Source organism: Haliotis cracherodii, unplaced genomic scaffold (genome assembly GCF_022045235.1).
Source record: "Haliotis cracherodii isolate W230 unplaced genomic scaffold, xgHalCrac1.p SCAF_7, whole genome shotgun sequence".
NCBI lineage: Eukaryota > Metazoa > Mollusca > Gastropoda > Lepetellida > Haliotidae > Haliotis > Haliotis cracherodii.
This window is the reverse complement of record NW_027266330.1, coordinates 58,796,632-58,818,659: the sequence shown is the minus strand read 5'-3', so window position 1 is coordinate 58,818,659 and position 22,028 is coordinate 58,796,632. Positions and strand designations below refer to the sequence as shown.

At 40.3% G+C, this 22,028-nt stretch overlaps 1 protein-coding gene across 2 annotated transcripts in view; it reads left to right on the top strand.

Annotated features, from left to right (window-relative positions):
* Nucleotides 1-22,028, top strand: part of LOC139447629 (ras-related protein Rab6) — a 52,762-nt gene that overhangs the window by 11,142 nt on the left and 19,592 nt on the right. For both annotated transcript variants that reach the window (XM_071229040.1, XM_071229039.1), the window contains exons 3-7: nucleotides 12,402-12,455; nucleotides 16,321-16,426; nucleotides 17,453-17,564; nucleotides 19,464-19,557; nucleotides 21,359-21,422. In XM_071229040.1, coding sequence (XP_071085141.1) covers nucleotides 12,402-12,455; nucleotides 16,321-16,426; nucleotides 17,453-17,564; nucleotides 19,464-19,557; nucleotides 21,359-21,422 — 430 coding nt within the window. The remainder of the gene's footprint in view (nucleotides 1-12,401; nucleotides 12,456-16,320; nucleotides 16,427-17,452; nucleotides 17,565-19,463; nucleotides 19,558-21,358; nucleotides 21,423-22,028) is intronic.

Below are 22,028 nucleotides of genomic sequence, written 5' to 3'. Positions count from 1 at the left end.
GGTAGACTTGCTGACTTGGTTGATGCATGTCATCGTATCTCAATTTCGTGGATTGATGCTCATGATGTCAGTCACTAGATTGTCTGGTAGATTATTTAGACTGCCATCATATAGCTGGAATATTGCTGAGTGCAGCGTTAAACAACAACAACAAAAATATATAAATATTGTGGACATTTGAGATATAACAAAAACAGTTGCTTTCTGTCATTGACAATGACAAGTCTGTTTCAGTAAATCTAAACTTTATTTTGTCCCAATAGTTTATGTGAGTTATTATGGATGACAACTGTTTCATATCAATAATCGTTGATATTTCTTCCCATCAGCGATAATTCTGATTATTGATCTTTTTAGCAAGCCCTAGCCCTTAACATACTTAAACCTATTTCTGTTTCCTTGTGACTGTTTGTGGTGTATTCCTATCAATTATACAAATAAAATTGGCAGTAATCTCATGTGTGTTCTAGAAGACAAACAGTTGAACTTCTCATCATTACTGATCTGGTTTTACCTTTCTCTGTCTGGTGTTGAATAACTGCAGAGGTATAATGGGACATCTACCACATCCCTCATTCTAACACTACACAGCTAATGACATTGGTGTGTGTGACAACTGATCTGATTAGACATAGGGTGGACATCAACCTCATGCTTGTCACAGAAATATAAACAGTAGAATGCCATAGGCTGGGTTTCACCCAGCGGTCACTGACCACAGAAGGCCTGGGTCATTCTTGTACTTTAGGTGAAAATATAGTGTCAGGTATTTATCATATCTATAAGACTATCAGGAATAGCTTGTACTGATGTTCTGTCCTTGATCTATAAATGGAGTGACAAAAGAGCCTGGGCTGGACTGACAAGATAGTTTCTTTGATAGGCTTTTAGTTGGAGTCCTAAGTAAGGGTAGGATTTATGGATGAACAACTTCTTCATTACACTTAAGATCATCACTGCTTGATAATGGTGCTAGAACCTACACCGTTATGTCGCTCTTAATTGTAATAAAGAAGTTGTTCATCTATAAATCCTATCCTTACTGACAAAACAGCCACAAGTTTGTGTATTTTCAAAGCTGGAGCCTTTACCTTTTCTGCTGTAAGTTTTAGTTTAGGCCAAACACCTGACGCAAAAGGACAAGATTCCAAAACTTTTTTTCTTTTAAAGGGTTTACTTGTATTATGCAGCAGAAAATATGGCCATAACAATGAAATCATGAATTTAGTTTAGTTTTTAAATTTGTTCCCGAAGATGATTTTGTGATGAACATTTGTGCACCCCATAATAAAACTGGGGTAAACACATTGTATACTGTTGAAAGGCCCTCTCGTTCCCTGGACACTCTAAAGGCTCAGGTTTGATGCTCCATTTGGGTTCTGTGGAAGTCCCATTTCTGGTGTCCCCCTGTCTTGATATTGCCGTAATAAAAGCTGTGTAAAATCAGATTCACTCACTCACCTTAAGTGATGTTATATTTATAGCATGGCCAACATTCCACAAATACTGGTTACCGTTCACCAGGACTTATGTGTGGAAGAGGGCAGCCCATCTAGCAGACAATATGCACCAGCATCCGTATGTTCTTACCTACAACATAAAAATGACAGACCAGAAATTGCAGGTTATGCCCAAAACCTTTGAGTCTGCTAGCCCGAACACAACATTATCTTCAGTGTAGTACAAGTAGTCTTTCATATGGACTCATTAGCTCAGCTTAAAAGACCAAACAGAATTTTGCTGGACTTTGGCTTCGGACCAGTGGTTTTAGTCGCAGACTGAAATTATGGGAACCTTTTTTATGTTAAACTGAGGAAATAATTGAAATTCATAGTCAGCGTTAGAAATTGGCACTAGTCCTGTAGTCCTTGCCAAACTGACCAATAGTTAGGTATCATGACTAGTAGAAATTTTCCATTTTAAGGGTTTTGCTATATGTTATCATTATAAGGACTAGTGAACTAAAACTGTTAGTTTCTCACGCTGATAATTGGTTAAAAGTTATGATTTTGGTTTCCCCAAACACATCCTCAATGACAGACAATTAGTTTTTCCTCATGGAAAGAGTCCTATTAACTCCCTCAAAGTCAATGTCATTTGTCCAGACCTAATGTCGTAATGATGCAGATCAATACAGTCAAGATCGTGTGACCAAGTGATTCAGTCACTTTACGACACATCTGGTAAAGCAAAAGATCTACTGAGTGCGCTACACATCTTAAAGCTTTTGAATTTTTTTTCAAAATGCAATGTTTCTTGTGCTTTTTATATTTTCACCCATAATTCTAATATTTTTGCCTTCATTTTCAACCATGCTACAATTGTTGGATTTGCAGGCGGTTAGTGTCCATTACTCATGAGCTGTTTTGTAGTCCTTATGCTATGCTCCAGTTGCAGTGTTATTAGCACTCAGTATTTGTTTATTTTCGCATGGATTAGTGAAAGCTAGCAATGTTATAAATGTGACTTCTTTGCATGTGCATGCTTATTTTTCCAAATTGCTTCAACAGAAGCAGTATGGACTTCGCTTGATCACCTAACCACATTTATACGGAGCTTTTCCCAGTCAGTGAAAACTGGTCTGAATGGGAATCTCAATGGAGTTGTTTTTTTGGCTAAATCTTGAAAATACTTTATTGCAAGGGCTGCTTTTTGTCTTGACATTTTTGTGAGTTTTGTACAAAGTCATTTCTTTAAATCATGTCTTCTGCAATTGTGATTTTTGATTCATTTGAAATCATCTGGTCAGTGTTGTCTTGATGTTGCTTGATGAGATGTGTTGCGCTCGTTATATTTTTAGTTTTCGTTGAAATCAACCCCATCTAAAAAACATGGCCCAGCTTTGCTAAGAGTTGAGAAACACGGCTGGCACAGGTAGTTTATAAGCCCTCTTATATAAAGTCTTCTTAGGTTGATTTGAATTCCTTGTAAGAACATTACTTATCCATTATTAGGGCTCTTTGTGTTCTTAATGGCATCATTACCATGGATACTTAGCTGATTACTGCTCTAGTTGGCCACTGAGTATTGATGTTGTAATTTGTCTGATCAAAGCGGTCATTTCTCTTGTTAGCTGTGAGAGAAGATAGGAACGGGACAAGACTTGCTGGGTCTTGGGCAGATTAATGAACTGTTTGGCTCAGGGACATGCTGAAATATAGATTAGGTCTGGAATTGGTCTTGTTTGTTTAGATTAGTAAGGCGATATTGTATCATGATACATGGTCTCTGATGTGAAACTTTGTACACTGCAAATCAGACCCGTGAAGATCCGGGGTATAACAGGTCCTTGGCAAACCAGGCTTGCTGTCAAAGGCGACTATGCTTGTTGTAAGGGGGGACTAACGGGATCGGGTGGTCATGCTCTCGACTTGGTTGATACATGTCATCTTATTCCAGTTGCGGAAATTGTTGCTCATGATGTCTCACGATAGTTTACAGACCGCTGTCATATAGCTGGAATATTGCTGAGTGCGGCATTAACAAACCAAGTCATGCTCGCTGGTTGATATATGTCATCTTATTCCAGTTGCGGAAATTGTTGCTCATGATGTCTCACGATAGTTTACAGACCGCTGTCATATAGCTGGAATATTGCTGAGTGCGGCGTTAACAAACCAATTGCATAGATCGATACTCATGACGTCAATCACTGGATTATCTTGTCCAGGCTCAGTTATTTACAGACATCCATCATATGGCTGGAATATGGAATTCAGCGTTAAACAACAAATTTTTTTTTATATAAATGAAAAGATGATTAATTAAGATACCACTGCGACTAGTACAGTTACTTTTGTGTAAGATGGAAGACAGTCACAAGTTCAGTGATCAGTATAGGCAGCATTTACATAATCATCATAATGCTGTTCTGTTACAGTATAATTTCACTCAGCATCTGTGTGCTGTTTGCCACTGTTCGGTAAATAATATGTATTTCTGTTCTTATGGGCGTCTGTCATCCATCAATCATGACTATTGTCCACATGATCACTGGTCCTTTCCAGGCAATGCATTAGTGAAAGAGCAGCAATAGATTTACTGGTCCTTATGATACCTTAACTATTGGGCAGTTTGGCAAGGACTATATGACTAGTGCCAATTTCTAACACTGGATCATGATAGATTAGTCTAGACAATGGACGCACGTATAGAAGACGAGTTATTGAGTTAATTAACAAGTAAGATGACATTGATAAATGGTGAGGACCATACATTTCACAACAATATTGACAATAAATTCTTGACCTGAAATATATCTAGATCCTGGACTGTAATTAAAGTAATTACAAAACGTACACTACTTCACCATTTTATTTCTCTACAGGACCCTCATGAATATTTGCTGTTAAACATTTGATATTAGTTCTTAATTTTAATACGTCACCGTAACCCTGATTGCTATTCTTGTGAAACGAAACCCTATTCTACATGTCCTAACAATGTTTTCAAGCCCAAGTCTGACCGTTTCCTTGTGAGTCATAGCAACCTGAAGATGATGTCTCACCATTGGCGCCATCAGGGCAAGCTCCACTCTGTATTTGTATTGCATTTATTCAGTATTTGTTATGTCAATAGCGATTGTCTTATTGGATCAGGGTTATGCTTGCTTGTGCTTCCTATGAAATATTCATTCCATGAGCTATTGCGTGTTCCTGCTAACAGTGCGTCTTGACCTAATAAAGTGTGGAGTTTCCTTATTGAAGAGATTCGTGAATGAATCATTTAATTTCAGCTTGAGCGAATTCCTTCTTTCTGTTATTCCTCAGGGACTGTTGGGTAGCCCTGTGGTTGGTGTGGTTGTCAGTGTCATAGACAAAGTCTTATGGTTGATTCCCCACTTGGTACAATATGAATTATGTTCTGTTCCCACCCATATTTTTAATGGCATTTATAGGGTTGAAAACCTGTGTTACTTACTATGTTTTTTTTTACTGTGTTAGAAAATGGCGTTGAAGTAAAGAGATACAGCAATGTCATGATACGATATGTATCATGATACATAGGTCACAATACGATATGTATCATGATACATAGGTCATGATACGATATGTATCATGATACATAGGTCACGATACGATATGTATCATGATACATGGGTCACGATACGATATGTATCATGATACATAGGTCACGATACGATATGTATCATGATACCTAGGTCACGATACGATATGTATCATGATACATGGGTCGCGTACGATATGTATCATGATACATGGGTCACGATACGATATGTATCATGATACATGGGTCGCGATACGATATGTATCATGATACATGGGTCGCGATACGATGTATGTATCAACCACTTGAGTTCTAAAGTATACGGGGTGGTCGGGTAGCCTAGTGGTTTGAGCGCTCGATCGTCACCCCGAAGACCTGGGTTCAATTCCCGACATGGGTACATTGTGTGAAGCCCATTTCTGGAGTCCCCCGCCGTGATATTGCTGGAATATTGCTAAAAGCGTCGTAAAACCATACTCACTCAAAGGTATAGGCTTCTTATGTCAACACTACACAAGGATATTGCTGTAATATTGCTGTTATATTGCTGTAATATTGCTGTAATAATGCTGTAATAATGCTGTAATAATGCTGTTATATTGCTGTAATATTGCTGTAATGTTGCCATTATATTGCTGTAATATTGCTGTAATAATGCTGTTATATTGCTGTAACATTGCTGACAGTGCTGTAGAAACCAGCAGTAGAAGATAATATAATGTTTGACCCGTGAGGATCCGGGGTAGAATAGGTCTTCAGCAACCCATGCAGGTGAAAGGTGGCTATGATTGTTGTAGTTGGTTGGTTTGTTGTTTAACGCTGCACTCAGCAATGTTCCAGCTATATGATGTTTGTCTGTAAATAATCGAGTCTGGACCGGACAATCCAGTGATTGACATGATGAGCATTGATCCACACAATTGGGATCGATGACATGCATCAACCAAGCGAGTCTGACAACCCGATACCATTAGTCGCCTCTTACAACAAGCATAGTCGCCTTTTGCAGCAAGCATGGGTTGCTGATGACCTATTCTACCCCGGATCTTCACAGACCCTATGCTTGTTGTTGAATCGATGCTTCTTGGCCGGTGTACCGGCCTACGGTGTTGAAAGAGTTAGTGGACAAATCGGTAAATGCTGAGACCTGGGAAATCCAGCATTTTCTGCTCCATTTTCAAGACATCCATTGCCGTAGGGTTCCTCTTTTATAAAACCCATAAGCTCACGCCAACGAGACAAATGTTTGGATATTTGGGGAATGCAAGTCCAGCTTTTGCAACAAGATCAAGTGTGTGAGCCACACAGGGTACTCCATCCAAATCCAACAAAGTAATGGCTCTTTTTTTAGTTGGCAGCATTATCCGAAACGATAACAGGATTTCTTTTAATATCCCATATTTTCACACACTCAGAAAGTGCTTCGCTGAGATTTTCTCTGGTATGTCGTCCCAGGAGCTCCCGAAGAACGAAATTCCAATCATCAGTAATGCAGTGAGCTATTACTGTCATGTAGGCCTCGGTTGAATCTGTCTCAGATTTTGTATGGCATGTAGGGGGGATCTTTTCTAAATGATTTTTCAAGTTAGTAATGTTGGTCCCTGCTTTGCAAATTCGACATTTTGCCTTAGTCATTTCAAGAACAGCCGGCCCATCTGCACCTGGGTTTTGATGTTTTTCAATAGCTCACTCTTTGCCTGACAAGAGAAATAAAATCAGTTCAGTCATCTCACTAACGGTAGGCAAGTTTTTAAAGCATGTCATGTCACTGCTAGATTTGTCCATGTTTGTAGTCACGCTCTCGTGGAAAACACCCTACTATATTTAGACCTGTTCAGCGATTGGCTGCAGCTTTGATGACATGTGTATTACTGCACTTCTATGTTTTACCGTTATTGGGTCACTCAAGTATGTCTGTTGTTTATATTGAAATTAAGGAACCAGGAAACTTTATCAAATGATGTTGACTTGATGGTAAAAACATAACAACAAACATACTGTTTAAACTCTATTTTGATGTTTAGCATTGTCATTCTTATAATATCATTTGTCTTCAGAGCCCATCAATAAACCCTGAAAAAAGATAGATTTTTCTGTTGATTATCCAATCAATCGCTCAACCACATGGCATGACAGATTAACTATAGCCTTAGCAAAAACAAGTTTTCTGTAGTTCTTTTAACTAGTATATTGCTGATTTCAAACTAGGCATACCGTATTCGATGCAATAAGCGCCCAGGGCGCTCTCAAAGTTAGAAATAGGGGGTTCTTATTAGATTATTATTTTGGTTGAAAAACAGAGTTGAAAGACAAATTTCGTGGTTTATGCCTGACTGTTAATATACGACAGATATATTTTTCCAGAATTTAATTGCCCATAATTAAGGGTGTATATAACACACGAGTGCATATTATACCCGAATAAATAAGTCTTGTGTACATTGATCAATCGAAAGGGGTGCTAATTCGCATTGTTCACTTGCCAATATATTAGCAAATATCGCCGTGGGCGCTTAATAGAGCGGGACGCTTATTACGTCGAATACGGTATATTAAAAATGCCACTAAAAGGACCCGCAGCTGTATGGTCTTGGGGAACCAGTGATTCTTGCTGTCTTGAAAAGGTTTGGAACACTGAGACCATAATCAGGACACGGTCACCTTGTCTGTTAGACCTAGATTACTTCCCTGCCATTAATCCGCCCCTCTGCCACCTGATGCCCTGTCTGAAGCATTAGCATGTCTTCACTAAGCTCTGTTAGGTGACAGGTCACTCGGGAATGTACAGGTCACGGTCTCCATGAAGCATTCCGAGTTGTCCCGCTCATACAATATGGCAAGGTCGATGCATGAAACTTTCATGTTTTTCGCTTGTGTGGCATGGTCCTGGTTGTCTAGACACAGAGTAGCAGAAATCAATACAACCAACAGGTTAGGCCTGTTTAGAGAGCACAAACAGGGTTGTGTGGCAAGCATGGGCCTGGGTTATTAGCAGCAGTACCACCGATACAGTGTCCAGCTATCCTACTCACAGATACGGACCATCATGCGTGAAGAGCATTTGAGACACGTCTGCCTTATCAGCTGACAGCTGTAGAAATTTACCTGAAATGATTACGAACCGGAAAAACTGGCTACACATGCCCCATCCTGGATTATCCAGTGTATTATTATCGTAAATGCTCTTTAACCATTCACTGACATAGCTTCGTATCAGAAGTGACATCAACGGCTCCAACTTGCCACTAATTGAGCTCTTTCTTTCTGTGATGGTACCCCATATAGAATAATGTCACGAACTCCACAATAGATTGTTAGTTTCCATTATTCCATGTAATGTTCCAACCCATTTTGTAAGGTGCCATGATGGCTTGTAGGTTGTTGCAATGATGGATTGTTAGGTGCCATGATTGATTGCCATGCCCTATTGTAAGTTGCTATGTTCTATTGTAAGTTGCCATGTTCTATTGTAAGTTGCCATGCCCTATTGTAAGTTGCCATGTCCTATTGTTAGATGCCTTGCCCTATTGTAAGTTGCAATGTCCTATTGTAAGATGCCTTGCCCTATTGTAAGTTGCCATGCCCTATTGTAAGTTGCCATGTCCTATTGTAAGTTGCCATGTCCTATTGTAAGATGCCATGCACTATTGTAAGTTGCCATGTGCTATTGTAAGTAGCCATGCCCAATTATAAGATGCCATTCCCTATTGTAAGTTGCCATGTCCTATTGTAAGATGCCTTGCCCTATTGTAAGATGCCATGCCCTATTGTAAGTTGCCATGCACTATTGTAAGTTGCCATGTCCTATTGTAAGTTGCTATGCCCTATTGTAAGTTGCCATGCCCTATTGTAAGATGCCATGCTCTATTGTAAGTTGCTATGCCCTATTGTAAGATGCCATGCACTATTGTAAGTTGCCATGTCCTAATGTAAGCTGCTATGCCCTATTATAAGATGCCATTCCCTATTGTAAGTTGCCATGTCCTATTGTAAGATGCCATGTCCTATTCTAAGTTGCCATGTCCTATTGTTAGGTGCAATGTGCTATTGTAAGATGCCTTGCCCTATTGTAAGTTGCCATGTCCTATTGTAAGTTGTTATGCCCTATTATCAGATGCCATGCCCTATTGTAAGTTGCCATGTCCTATTGTAAGTTGCCATGCCCTATTGTAAGTTGCCATGTCCTATTATAAGATGCCATGCCCTATTGTAAGTTGCCATGTCCTATTGTAAGTTGCCATGCCCTATTGTAAGTTGCCATGTCCTATTGTAAGGTGCCATGATGGTAACTTACAATTTATCATGGCAACTTACAATCCATGATCATTTATGTTATGAATGATGAAAAAGATACATACCATGACATTTTATTTTTCTTAAAACTACAGAACGTATATGTCCAAATATGACCAGATTTCCAACATCAGTTCAACATTCTGAAAGACATATTAATTTTGTTTCATATCTAGCCTCAACCATGTCAACATTTTCAGGAAGATGATTCAAGTGGACGTAATTCTTATTTATGACAAACTTGATTGTATTAACGCAGTCATTAGAAGAAAGAAACATCTATATAAATCTGTGAATTTATTATAAAAAAACAACAACAGATCAATATTACCTGTATTACACTGTAATAGGAACTAACAGATTTAGTCCACTGGTCCTTTTCATGATAACACACCCATGAAAATCCGGGGTAGAATAGGTCTTCAGCAACCCGTGCTTGCCGTAAAAGGCGACTGTGCTTGTCGTAAGAGGCGACTCACGGGATCGGGTGGTCAGGCTCGCTGACTTGGTTGATGCATGTCATCGATCCCAATTGCGTGGCTCGATGCTCATGATATTAATCGCTGAATTGTCTGGTCCAGACTCGATTATTTACAGACCGCCGTCATATAGCTGGAATATTGCTGAGTGCGGCGTTAAACAACAAACCAACCAACCAACCAAATCATCATAGCATACCTCAAAACCCTTAAAATGTCCAATTTCTACTAGTGTTTATGATACCTTAACTATTGGCCAGTTTGGCTGGGACTATAAAGAATAACCACCAAAGTTAATATGGGGAGCTCAATTGTAGGCAGAATTTTGTATTGGCTTGTATTTATTAGGTCACGATCTGAAAATGTATGATTCCATATATTCTTATGAATAATGATTAAGTCATTGTTTCTTGTCGAGATGGATTTTGAATATTGAATAATTCAAGAGTTTTGCCACGAACATGATCGAGCTGTTTTGTTGCTTCTCAAGGTTGAAGTCAATAAATTATTGATCTTGTTGCTTCAGTGAGGTTTCAACATGTGTGAGACTTGTCGCTTTTGTTTACTTACGTCATTGTCAGGATTCAAATGATTTCTTTGCTATATGTTTCAGAAACCATGACAACCACAGTTGTATTGCTAATAATAGTGTAGACTGTAACAAGTCTCTAATTGCTGGTTCCATGTATTTATAATCAAACCATAATGTTTGTTGTAGGGATGAAAATTAACTATTTACATCTACTAGCCTGATTAGTGATAACATATAGCAATACCCAGCGGCAGAAACTAACATTTTTGGACCGCTAGTTCTTATAATGATAATATATAGCAAAACCCTTAAAAATGGCAAATTTCTACTAGTCCTTATGATACCTTAACTATTGGGCAGTTTGGCAAGGACTACAAGACTAGTGCCAATTTCTAGCCCTGAATACCCACAAAATGTTGGAAATTCTGCTAGCTCTTTGGATACCTTTACCATTAACACAAAACTGGTCCGGGCTAGCGAGTGCTAGTTACCATCCCAGGTGTTTATGTCAGGGAAACTTTCAGCAAAACTTTGCATTGGTGTAGTAAACGATCTGGTGACATTTGTGCTGTCCAGTTGGATATGATTAATGATGTGATGGATATTTTATTTTCCTTATAAGTCAATGTAAGAAATTAATGATGAAACAAGGACTTAGGTAATGATGTCATGTGTAAGAGAAGGGGGTACCTGTATTAGAAACAAATACCGTATTCGACGTATTTAGCGCCCTGCTCTAATAAGCGCCCACAGCGATATTTGCTCATATATTGGCTAGTGAACAATCCCAATTAGCACCCCTTCCGATTGATCAGTGTACACAAGACTTTTTTATTTAAAAGATGGTACTTATTGTTACCCTGCCTGGCTCTTGACATTAAGGGGCTAAAACAAGGACTGGTCAGCTCAGTATCAGTATGTTGTGTCTGACGTTAAAAGATGGTACTTGTTGTTACCCTGCCTGGCTCTTGGTATTAGGGGGCTAAAACAAGGACTGGTCAGCTCAGTATCAGTATGTTGTGTCTGACGTTAAAAGATGGTACTTATTGTTACCCTGCCTGAACAAGGACTGGTCAGCTCAGTATCAGTATGTTGTGTCTGATGTTAAAAGATGGTACTTATTGTTACCCTGCCTGGCTCTTGGCATTAGGGGGCTAAGGGGGCTGTTGTATCTGACCTTAAAAGATGGTACTTATTGTTACCCTGCCTGAACAAGGACTGGTCAGCTCAGTATCAGTATGTTGTGTCTGATGTTAAAAGATGGTACTTATTGTTACCCTGCCTGGCTCTTGGCATTAGGGGGCTAAGGGGGCTGTTGTATCTGACGTTAAAATATGGTACTTGTTGTTACCCTGCTTGGCTCTTGGCATTAAGGGGCTAAAACAAGGACTGGCCAGCTCAGTATCAGTATGATGTGTCTGAGTGGGGTATCCATGTTAAACTAGGGAATGATATTTCACTTGAATAGCACCAGCATTAGTCCGGACTAGTATACATGGTATAAGCAGCTACTGACGATGCTATATTTGTGCAATAATCTTGAACGAAACATTCAAACCAGTTTCCCGTCGCCCTGATTGTTGCTAGAACTTTACATGCAATAGCTTGAGTAGATCTCTCTTAGGGCGGTCGGGTAGCCTAGTGGTTAAAGGGTTCGCTCATCACGCTGAAGACCTGTTCGATTCCAGACATGGGAACAATGTGTGAAGCCCATTTTTAGTGTCCCCCGCCGTGATATTGCTGGAATATTGCTAAAAAAGCGGCGTAAAACCATACTCACTCACTCTGCATTTGCCCACAAACTACATTCTCTAATTTACAGAGTAACCTCTTGACAACTCCACAGGAAATCTGAATTATTTGTCTTTTTGTCCATTTTCACAGATTATCTGTCATTTTTGATTCAAATGGTGGATTCAAATGTTTTTAGATAGGACATTCAATGTTTGAAAATATTATCATTATGTAAAACATGTAAAAAGCCAGAAATGTTTTGCAAGTTGCCAGCCAGTCTTCCTGGCTGCCAGTTTGTGTGTATCAATGATAGTAATATGCATGAAGTATTGATTTCTCTCTCTCTGTTTCCACAGGCGACCATAGGTATAGACTTCCTGTCAAAGACAATGTACTTGGAAGACAGAACAGTGAGTATGCTTGCCTACAGTCATGTTGATCAATGGCTGTTGTTGTCTCCCATATGCAGTGCTGATGACATCTTCCTGAGGCAAGGGAGTTAACTGTCTATAAAATCCGGTTTCCATCCTTGCCAAACTAACCTGGAATTATGAAGTTATATTTTGGCTTGACTAATGAGTCTGTGCATAGTCCAATCAAAATCACGGAACAAAACCGACATCCGATTCGTAAAGGCCTTGCGGATGTCGATCAATTGCAGGATTTTTAAAGCATGTATACCGTCAAATTAGCATCAACAGATATTTTCTAAGTCTTTTTCATGTTTTAATCAAGGTGCTCACGTAATTTGATGGACATCGCGACGTAAGAACCATTTTGTTACAATATAGATCTTGATTATCAATCAGATTGTCTTCACTGGGAGCGGCCATGTTTTTTTAACCAAGTGCAAGTGATATGAAAGAAGGAATCTGATTTGTCAATAGGAGGGACGTAGAAGGGACATAAGTCTTTATAGTCACTGGTGGTGCTACGATCGAACCCAGAAATTCCAACCTAGTTCAGCAAAGGTCGCAACTGGACTTTTACAGTCAGTTAAATGCCTTTCCTCAGGGAGATGTGCTAATGAGAAAATGATCAAACTTATGGGGACAAACTGTCTTCAATACAAGAGCCCAGTTGGAACGACAGTGGTGGAAAAGTCTCCATGCTGGTCGTGTGCGGCTGCTATATTAGACCAGGGCCCACTTCCACAAAGCAATCTTAGTGCTAAGATGATCGTAACTCCCATACTTTAACATAGGCTTACAATAGTTGTAGCACTAAAATCGCTTTGTGCAAGTGGGCCCTGGTGGACATGCTCAGTGACTGGTTTGTCTTTCAAACACTTGATTAAGAACAGACGAAGGGCTGTAGTATATAATTTAATGAACACAGCAGAAAATGGCATAGATTCTCCAAGCCACTCACTCAGTCACTGTGGAGGAGGAGGAGATATGAAATTGACAAACCATACATAATGCAAAACATAATCAGGAAGGTAATCATGGTAACATCTTTACTAAAGGTAACATGACATAGAAGATAAAAAATTAAACATTCAAGTGCGAAGTTTGAATTAGGTTCAAGGATGTGACAGCTTCCAGGTTCAGGAAGTGGGCACTGTAGTGGTATAGTTAATGCAGCATGACAATGCTATTGTCATCCTTAATGCTATTGTCATCCTCAATGCTTGACAGGTTTGTAGTCAATGTTCCTCCATTACCTGTAAGACTTTCACCCACTGTGCAGTGAACATGGTGAAGTCTCTCTTGTCATCAGACGGCCTCCCTGGTCTAGTGGTAGAGCGTTCGCCTGGAGAGCAGAAGGTCCAGGGTTCAATCCCCGGCCACATCATACCAAAAGACGTTAAAACTAATAAAAGATGGTACTTGTTGAAACCCTGTCTGGCGCTCGGCATTAAGGGGCTAAAACAAGGACTGGTTGGCTCGGAGTCAGTATACTGTGTCAGTGGGGTATTCATGTTAAACTGGGGCATGGTATCTCAGTGTGCATATTTAAGCACTATAAATCAGCATCAGTCCGGACTACACACACACACACACACACACACATACACACACACATGCATGCACGTAGCTATTTTAGTGCAATAATCTTGGACGAGACCTTAAACCCCATTTCACCTCACCTCACCTATTGTCATCAAATCGGGCGACCTGCTTCCAGTGAGAAGCCAAAGCACTGGGAGCTCAATTTGCATTACAAACATCAGTGTTTCCCACCTGACATTGTGTTAAATCCGTGCCATACATTGTGGTATCTGTTCTACACATTACTTCTGTCAGGCAATGGTAGAGTTCACACTAAGTTCGTCCACAAAGACGGGCTCATGTGACATCCGTAACGGATACACATTTTTTTTCATTTTAATAGGACATGTGAAGACCCGGGGTAGAATAGGTCTTCAGCAACCCATGCTTGTCGTAGAAGGCGACTAACAGGATCGGGTGGTCAGGCTCACTGACTTGGTTGATGCATGTCATCGATTCCGATTGCGTGGATCGATGTTCATGATGTCAATCACTGGATTGTCTGGTCCAGACTCGATTATTTACAGACCGCCGTCATATAGTTGGAATATTACTGAGTGTGGCGTTAAACAACAAACCAACCAACCAAATCATTTCAATAGACATGAATGTCAGCCCAACATAATTTATCATCCCAAACTGGCTTCCTCAGGAGATATGCTTGGTAGTTATCAAGCAATATCACCTAGGAGATATCGCTACATCACTATGCTTTGCAGACCAGTGTGACCTCATGGGTTACCAGTCAAATGACATCACTAATCTCTCTGCTATTGAAGCTGGTTCGGCGTACTATTTTACACTCAAGAAACAGGTTATTTCTGTTGGCAAACAGAAAAAATTTGAAGAATGATTTTGGATGATAAATTAAATCTCACCCTTGTGTCTTTTGATGTCAAAGATATCAACACTTGTCGATAAAAGTTTTAAACTGATCCACAAGCCTCAGAGTTTTAAATTTTAACCGTCTTGTTTAAGAATTTACTTACACATTTACACAGTATGTACACTTGTTTTTATGTTTAAACCTCCATGAATGTAAAAACATATTGTATTGTACTAATTTGAAGTCAGTTCTGATTAATAAATACGGGAAAAAATAACTTCACAGACAGGCGCACAAAAAACTGTAGGCGACAATACAAAATCATTGACATTGTTCAGGGTTCCATTAGCATCATTGATCAGCCAATCAGGATACAGCAGCAGTAGTAGCAGTAGTGACAGGCCTCAAAGTTTAAATTTTTACCAAGTAGCCATATGGCTACAAGTATTTTTTTCCAGGCAGCAGGGGTGGTAGGCCTCAAAGTTTAAATTTTTACCAAGTAGCCATATGGCTACAAGTATTTTTTCCAGGTAGCCAGTGGTAAAATCAAGAAGTCAAGCCAATATTGTAGGTAGCCAAAAGCATTTGAAATTATCTTTCTCAAATAACTATTATAATCATGTGATAATATGTACAAGTTACAGCACTGGTCTTGAAATTGTATCTTAATGGAAACTGTACTTGATTTTTGTTATTTGTGACTCAAAAAATGATGCAATTTATGTTACTAGATTACATAGGTATAACTTTGCTTATCCAATGAGCATTGTTAACTAAAATAAACAACTAATTACATTAATATTTATGTATTTTGGTTCATTATCGACTTTAGAAGGAATTATTTGCAAGTACAATAATTGGCAGACATGTTTTCCAATATCAGCTGTTATTTTTGTGTGTGTCTACAGATGTGTAGCAATAGAATCAAGTAGCCACGAGATATTTTTCTAGTCAGTCATTTGGCTACCTCTGAATTTTAGACAGTAGACAATTCCGAAAGTTTGGTAACCGTTAAAGTCGCAACTTTGAGGCCTGTGGCCAAATGTGTTTGCAACATAATGAAACGGAATCACTTGCAATTTTTTTATGTTGATATAATTCATATTGAAAGAGACTCGGCTGACATTTTCTAGGCCTACAAACCTTTGAAGTATTGATGATGTGCTGGTGTAATAGGAATACACTTACCCATGAAGATCTGGGTTAGAATTGGCCTTCAGCAACCAATGCTTGTCGTAAGAGGCGACTCGCAGGGATCGGGTGATCTGGCTCGCTGACTTGGTTGATGCATGTCACCGTCTCCTCAATTATCAGGATTTTGTAGATTGAGGTTAATGTCAAAAGCTGGATTGCCTGGTCCAGACTTGAATATAACTGGAATACTGCTGAGTGCAGTGTTCAACAACCAACACAAAATACAGTTTGGCCATGTTGTGTATGTTTTCTGTTGTTCAGATCCGGTTACAGCTGTGGGACACAGCAGGGCAGGAGAGGTTTAGAAGTCTCATCCCTAGTTACATTCGAGATTCCTCAGTAGCTGTAGTTGTGTATGATATAACAAGTGAGTACAAGCAGGTTGACCATGCATAGTTGTGATGCTCTCTATCCATGCTTTAGGGCATAGTAATGGTGCTGTGTGACCTGGCTGATTGTGTGTCACCATGCCCTGATGGTGTGTGACCTGTCTGATTGTGTGTGACCTGTCTGATTGTGTGTCACCATGCCCTGATGGTTTGTGACCTGTCTGTTTGTGTCATCATGCCCTGTTTGTGTGTGACCTATCTGATTGTGTGTCATCATCCCCCGATTATGTGTGAGCTGTCTGATTGTGTGGCACCATGACCTGATGGTGTGTGACCTGTCTGAATGTGTCATCATGCCCTGTTTGTGTGTGACCTGTCTGATTATGTGTCACCATGACCTGATAGTGTGTGACCTCTCTGATTGTGTGTCAACCATGCCCTGATTGTGTGTGACCTGGCTGATTGTATGTCATCATGCCCTGATTGTGTGTGACCTGGCTGATTGTGTGTCATCATGCCCTGATTGTGTGTGACCTGGCTGATTGTGTGTGACCTGGCTGATTGTGTGTCACCATGCCCTGATTGTGTGTGACCTGCCTAATTGTGTGTCACCAAGCCCTGATGGTGTGTGACCTGTCTGTGTGTCACCATGACCTGATGGTGTGTGACCTGGCTGATTGTGTGTCACCATTCTCTGATGGTGTGTGTTCTGGTAGAGAATAGGTTTCCAGCAACCCATGTTTGCCATAAAAGGCGACAGAGTGGATCGGGTGGTCAGGCTCGCTGACTTGGTTGATGCATGGCATTCAATCCCAATTGTGTAGATCGATGCTCATGACATCAATCACTAGATTGTCTGGTCCAGCACTTGATTATTTACAGACTGCCATCATATAGCTGGAATATTGCTGAATGCGGCTTTAAACACCAAACAAATAAACAAACATCAATCACTTATTTTTCTGGTCCAGACTTTGTCTTCCACTCTGTTATAGATGGAATATTTTTGACACCAGAATTAAACAACAGTGTGTCATCAAACTAACTTTTCCTCTCTGTTTCAGATGCAAATTCCTTCCACCAAACATCCAAATGGATCGATGATGTGCGTACAGAGCGAGGGAGTGATGTCATTATAATGCTTGTAGGAAATAAAACAGATCTGTCAGATAAAAGGTTTGTTTATTGCGAGTACCGTAATCAACATAATAAGCGCCCTGGGTGCTCTCAAAATTAGAAATAGGGGGCTCTTATTAGAAATAGAGTTGAAAGATAAATTTCATGGTTTATGCTGACAGCCTGAAATGTTTATGTACGACAAATATATTTATCCAGAATTTAATCACCCATAATTAAGGGTGCATATAACACATGAGTGCGTATCATACACGAATAAATAAGTCTTGTGTACATTGATCAGTCGGAAGGGGTGCTAATTGGGATAGTTCACCAGCCAATATCTTTGCAAATGTCGCCGTGGGCGCTTATTAGAGCGAGGCGCTTATGAGGTCGAACACAGTAAATGTGTAAGTTGAATTTAATAAGGCACAGTGGCAGATTCATACAAATACAATACAGTCGTGCCTCGTTTATACGGACACTTGTGTCAATTCACAATTCGTCCGCATAAACGAATTTCCGTATAACTGAAACCAGCTTCTTACTGGAAGTCTGTCATGGAAGTTTGAACTTTACCACATTTTGAGGTTTGAATTTTAAACAATAATTCCGAATTGTCCAGATCGCCCGTGTTCTCGATATAGTTCATCAAGGTCTCTATACAAGCCACAAACTTGTGCTTGGGGATTACATGTACAATAAACAAGCTCGTAGCTCAAACGTAACTCAGTGTCACTTGGTTAATTGACTTCTCACGAGTCAAAGGATTACCATCAGCGGAAGGATTATATGTATTGTCCGGATAAGTGAGACAATTTTGTGTGCATTTCAGTGTTTTGTGTATGAAAATGACCGTCCGGTTCCGGAAACTGAATTTCCGTATATACGGGTAAATTTATATAGTCATTATTTCGTTTTGAATGAAAATCGTCCGGGAACCGAGGTTTCCGGATATCTGAAGTCCGTATAAGCGGGGCACGACTGTACCTTATACCTTGTAAAAGAACCTTTTGCTATTAAATATTCCATTACCTCTCCATTGTCGGTACCAAATTGTACAGCTGTATTATGGATGTAGGATGTTCATGAACATTTGTGGGGATGGAATGAAATGTAAAAGAAAAGATAGCTCGTTCATATACAAAGCCATAACATTAGTTGTCATACGTCCATGTCAGAAGGATGAGACCTGATTGGTCCAAGTGATCTTGATAAAATACTGCGTATCCCGCCTTGAAGGGAATAAATCTCTGATACCCCACCACAAGCAAGTCAGGCTGCATGTGGATTTCTGAGAGGCTGATTAAGTCCCTTATACCCAGCTTCCAAACAAATTGACGCACGCTTTTTCAAAGTCAATGGAAGTCAAGTGACATAGTGCAAGCTAACCTCAGCTCAAACGAACAGGTGTTTTCTATCGATTTTCAATTTGTTTGAATTCTTTTACAATGTCATATTAAAACTTGTCGGTAAGATGAATTTGTTGCAGCAGGATCACGGGGGGTACATGGGGTTTTATGCCTCCCGCAACAGGTTTTATACCACACGCTCCTGCTCGTATAAAACCTAACGCGGGATGCATAAACCGCATGTAACCCTCGTGATCCTGCTACAACTTATATTATGAGTATATAACATGAATTTAGAGATTTGTAATTCAGTTTGGAAATTTGGAATATCTTTCTGACATTTGCTGCCGACTTGGGCTGAGTATTGGGCTCTGAATAGGTCTAAATATGTCCCAGAATATGTCTAGATATGTCCCTGAATAGGTCTAAATATGTCCCTGAATAGGTCTAAATATGTCCCTGATGGATTGGAAGTGTTCTCATGATGACAGTACTGTATCAGCCACATGTTGCTAGTGATACAACCTAGGTTGAGAGTTATCCCCCTTTGTTGAAGACTTACCCCCCTTTGTAAAAGACATGACTGACCCTTGCTGTTTCGTTTCAGACAAGTGACAACAGAGGAGGGAGAGAGGAAAGCAAAAGAGTTAAATGTAATGTTTATAGAAACCAGCGCCAAGGCCGGGTATAATGTCAAACAAGTAAGTTAGAGTCTCAACCATAGCAGAAGGGGCGGTGGGGTAGCACAATGGTAAAGTGTTTGCTTGTCATCCCTGGTTCAATTCTCTCTGGGGGCACGGGTGGCCCAGTCATCTGAGGCGCCGCGATTAGCTGTGCAGAGTTGCATCCCTTGGGCACGCCAGAAACCTATGATTGTGGGTTCGAATCCCGGTTCGCCCTGATTATGTTTCTAGGTTTGTCGGCACCATACCCGTGCTCTTGGGTTTCACAGAAGTGGTAAACGTCTGAGACCTGCATCACTTCGAGCTTTCCTCCCACATTAAGATGACATGCAGCGATATGACTGGAATACTGTTAAAGCGGCGTTAAACCCATCTCACTCACTCACTCCATTCCCTATGTGGGCATGGGTACAATGTGTGAAGCCCATTTCTGGTGTCCCCTGCCAGGATATTGCTGGAATATTGCTAAAAGCGACGTACAACCATACTCACTCACTCACTCAACCATTGCTGTGAAGTGAGTGAGTGTTATTTTATGCCACAGTTGCCAGTACCCATTTCAAGTGCCGATCATTTGAGGATTGTCTACAATGGCTACTTAGAAAGACTGGCACTTGAATAGAAATGTGTATCATTGTTACAGTATGGAAGATGTAATTATGGTTGTATTGCTGAGATCGTTTTCTGGTTTACTGTAAGATGAGACTTATTGGAACTGGTGGTCACTCATTGATAGTGTCTCATCATACCTCGATGCAGTGGATCGGTCACAGTATCAATCCCTGGAAAATCCGGGTAGCAGGATTAGAAACTAACAGTTTATGTCCACTAGTCCTTATAATGATAACATATAGCAAAACCCTTAAAATGGGCCAATTTCTACTAGTCCTTATGATACCTTTACCATTGGGCAGTTTGGTAAGGACTACAGGACTAGTGCCAATTTCTAAAGCTGGGTAGAATAGGACTTCAGCAACCCATGCTTGCCGTAAAAGGCGACTATGCTTGTCGTAAAAGGCGACTAACGGGATCTGGTGGTCAGGCTCGCTGACTTGGTTGATGCATGTCATCTATCTGAAATGCGTGGATCGATGCTCATAATGTCAATCACTGGATTGTCTGGTCAAGACTCGTGTTCAGACTCGATTATTTACAGACCGCCATCATATAGCTGGAATATTGCTAAAACAAACCAACAAACCAACCAACCCTGGATTGTCTGCCCAGACTCTTATCTACAGGCTGCTGTCATATAGTTTAAATGTCATATAGTTTCCTCCCTTGCCGAACTAGACTGGTATTATGGAGTTACATTTTGGCTGGACTAACGATTCTATGCTTAGTCAAATCACAATCCCGCAACGAAATCGAAATCCGGTTCATAAACTGTCATGCAGATTTCGGTTGATTGCAGGATTTGCAAAGCAGGTGTACCGTCAACTGGGTGTCAACAGATATTTTCCAAATATTTTCATGTTTTTAATCAAGGTGCTCACGTGATTTGATGCACTTTGCGAAGTAAGACCTTTTTATCACAATAAAGATCAGATCATCTTGACTGGGCGCCGCCGTTTTGTTTGAAGCAAATGCAAGTGATACAAGAGGTTGAATCTAATTGGTCCATAGGAGAGGCTTAGAAGGGACATAACTTGTAATAGTCACTGGTGGCGCTACGATCGAGCCCAGGAATTCCAGCCTAGTTCGTCAAGGGTGGAAACTGGACTTATAAAGTCAGTTAACTCCCTTGCCTCGGAAAGATGATGGTAGACTGCCTTTACTGAAGAAGTAGCCCTCTAACGATTGCTGGTTCCATTTTCAGTTATTCCGTCGTGTTGCAGCAGCGCTACCCGGGATGGAACAAACAGAACCCAAGAAAGGCGAGAGTATCCTTGAAACGATAACAATGATCATAAACATCATAATACTTCCTTTGATACAGGTCGCGTGTAGCCACGCTGTTGACAGGGCTGGTAGTAGTTGCAAAATTAGGCCTAGACTTAGATGTTTCAGCTTTTGCCACTAACAGAAATAATTACACTGATGGCGATGATTGTTCTTGGATAATATAATTGATGCATTTGGAATGAGTGATTGCAGTGACACTCATACTGTGCATAGATCAAGTTTGTCCAATATTTCTCTGGAGCTGGTATATTCTGATGAGATCTGAGATGATTGTTACTAAAACAGGACCTTGGTACACAAACGTGCAAGGTGGTCAGTGTAAAACAAGATGGAACTAGCTAACATTGTTTGCCTTTGCTTCTTTGTTGGGTGATGGTGTTGTTGGAGGAGGTGGGCCATGTGGGTCCTGTGTTTCACTGTTAGGTTATGGCCTGGGTTTGACTCTGGGAGGTCGGAAAACCCCACTGGGTCTTCTGCTGGGATTCTGTGTGGAGGCCAGGTGGCCGTGTGGGTTCTGTGTTTCACTGTCAGGTTGTAGCCTGGGTTTGACTCTGTATGGCAGCATCTCCTGCTGGGATTCTGTA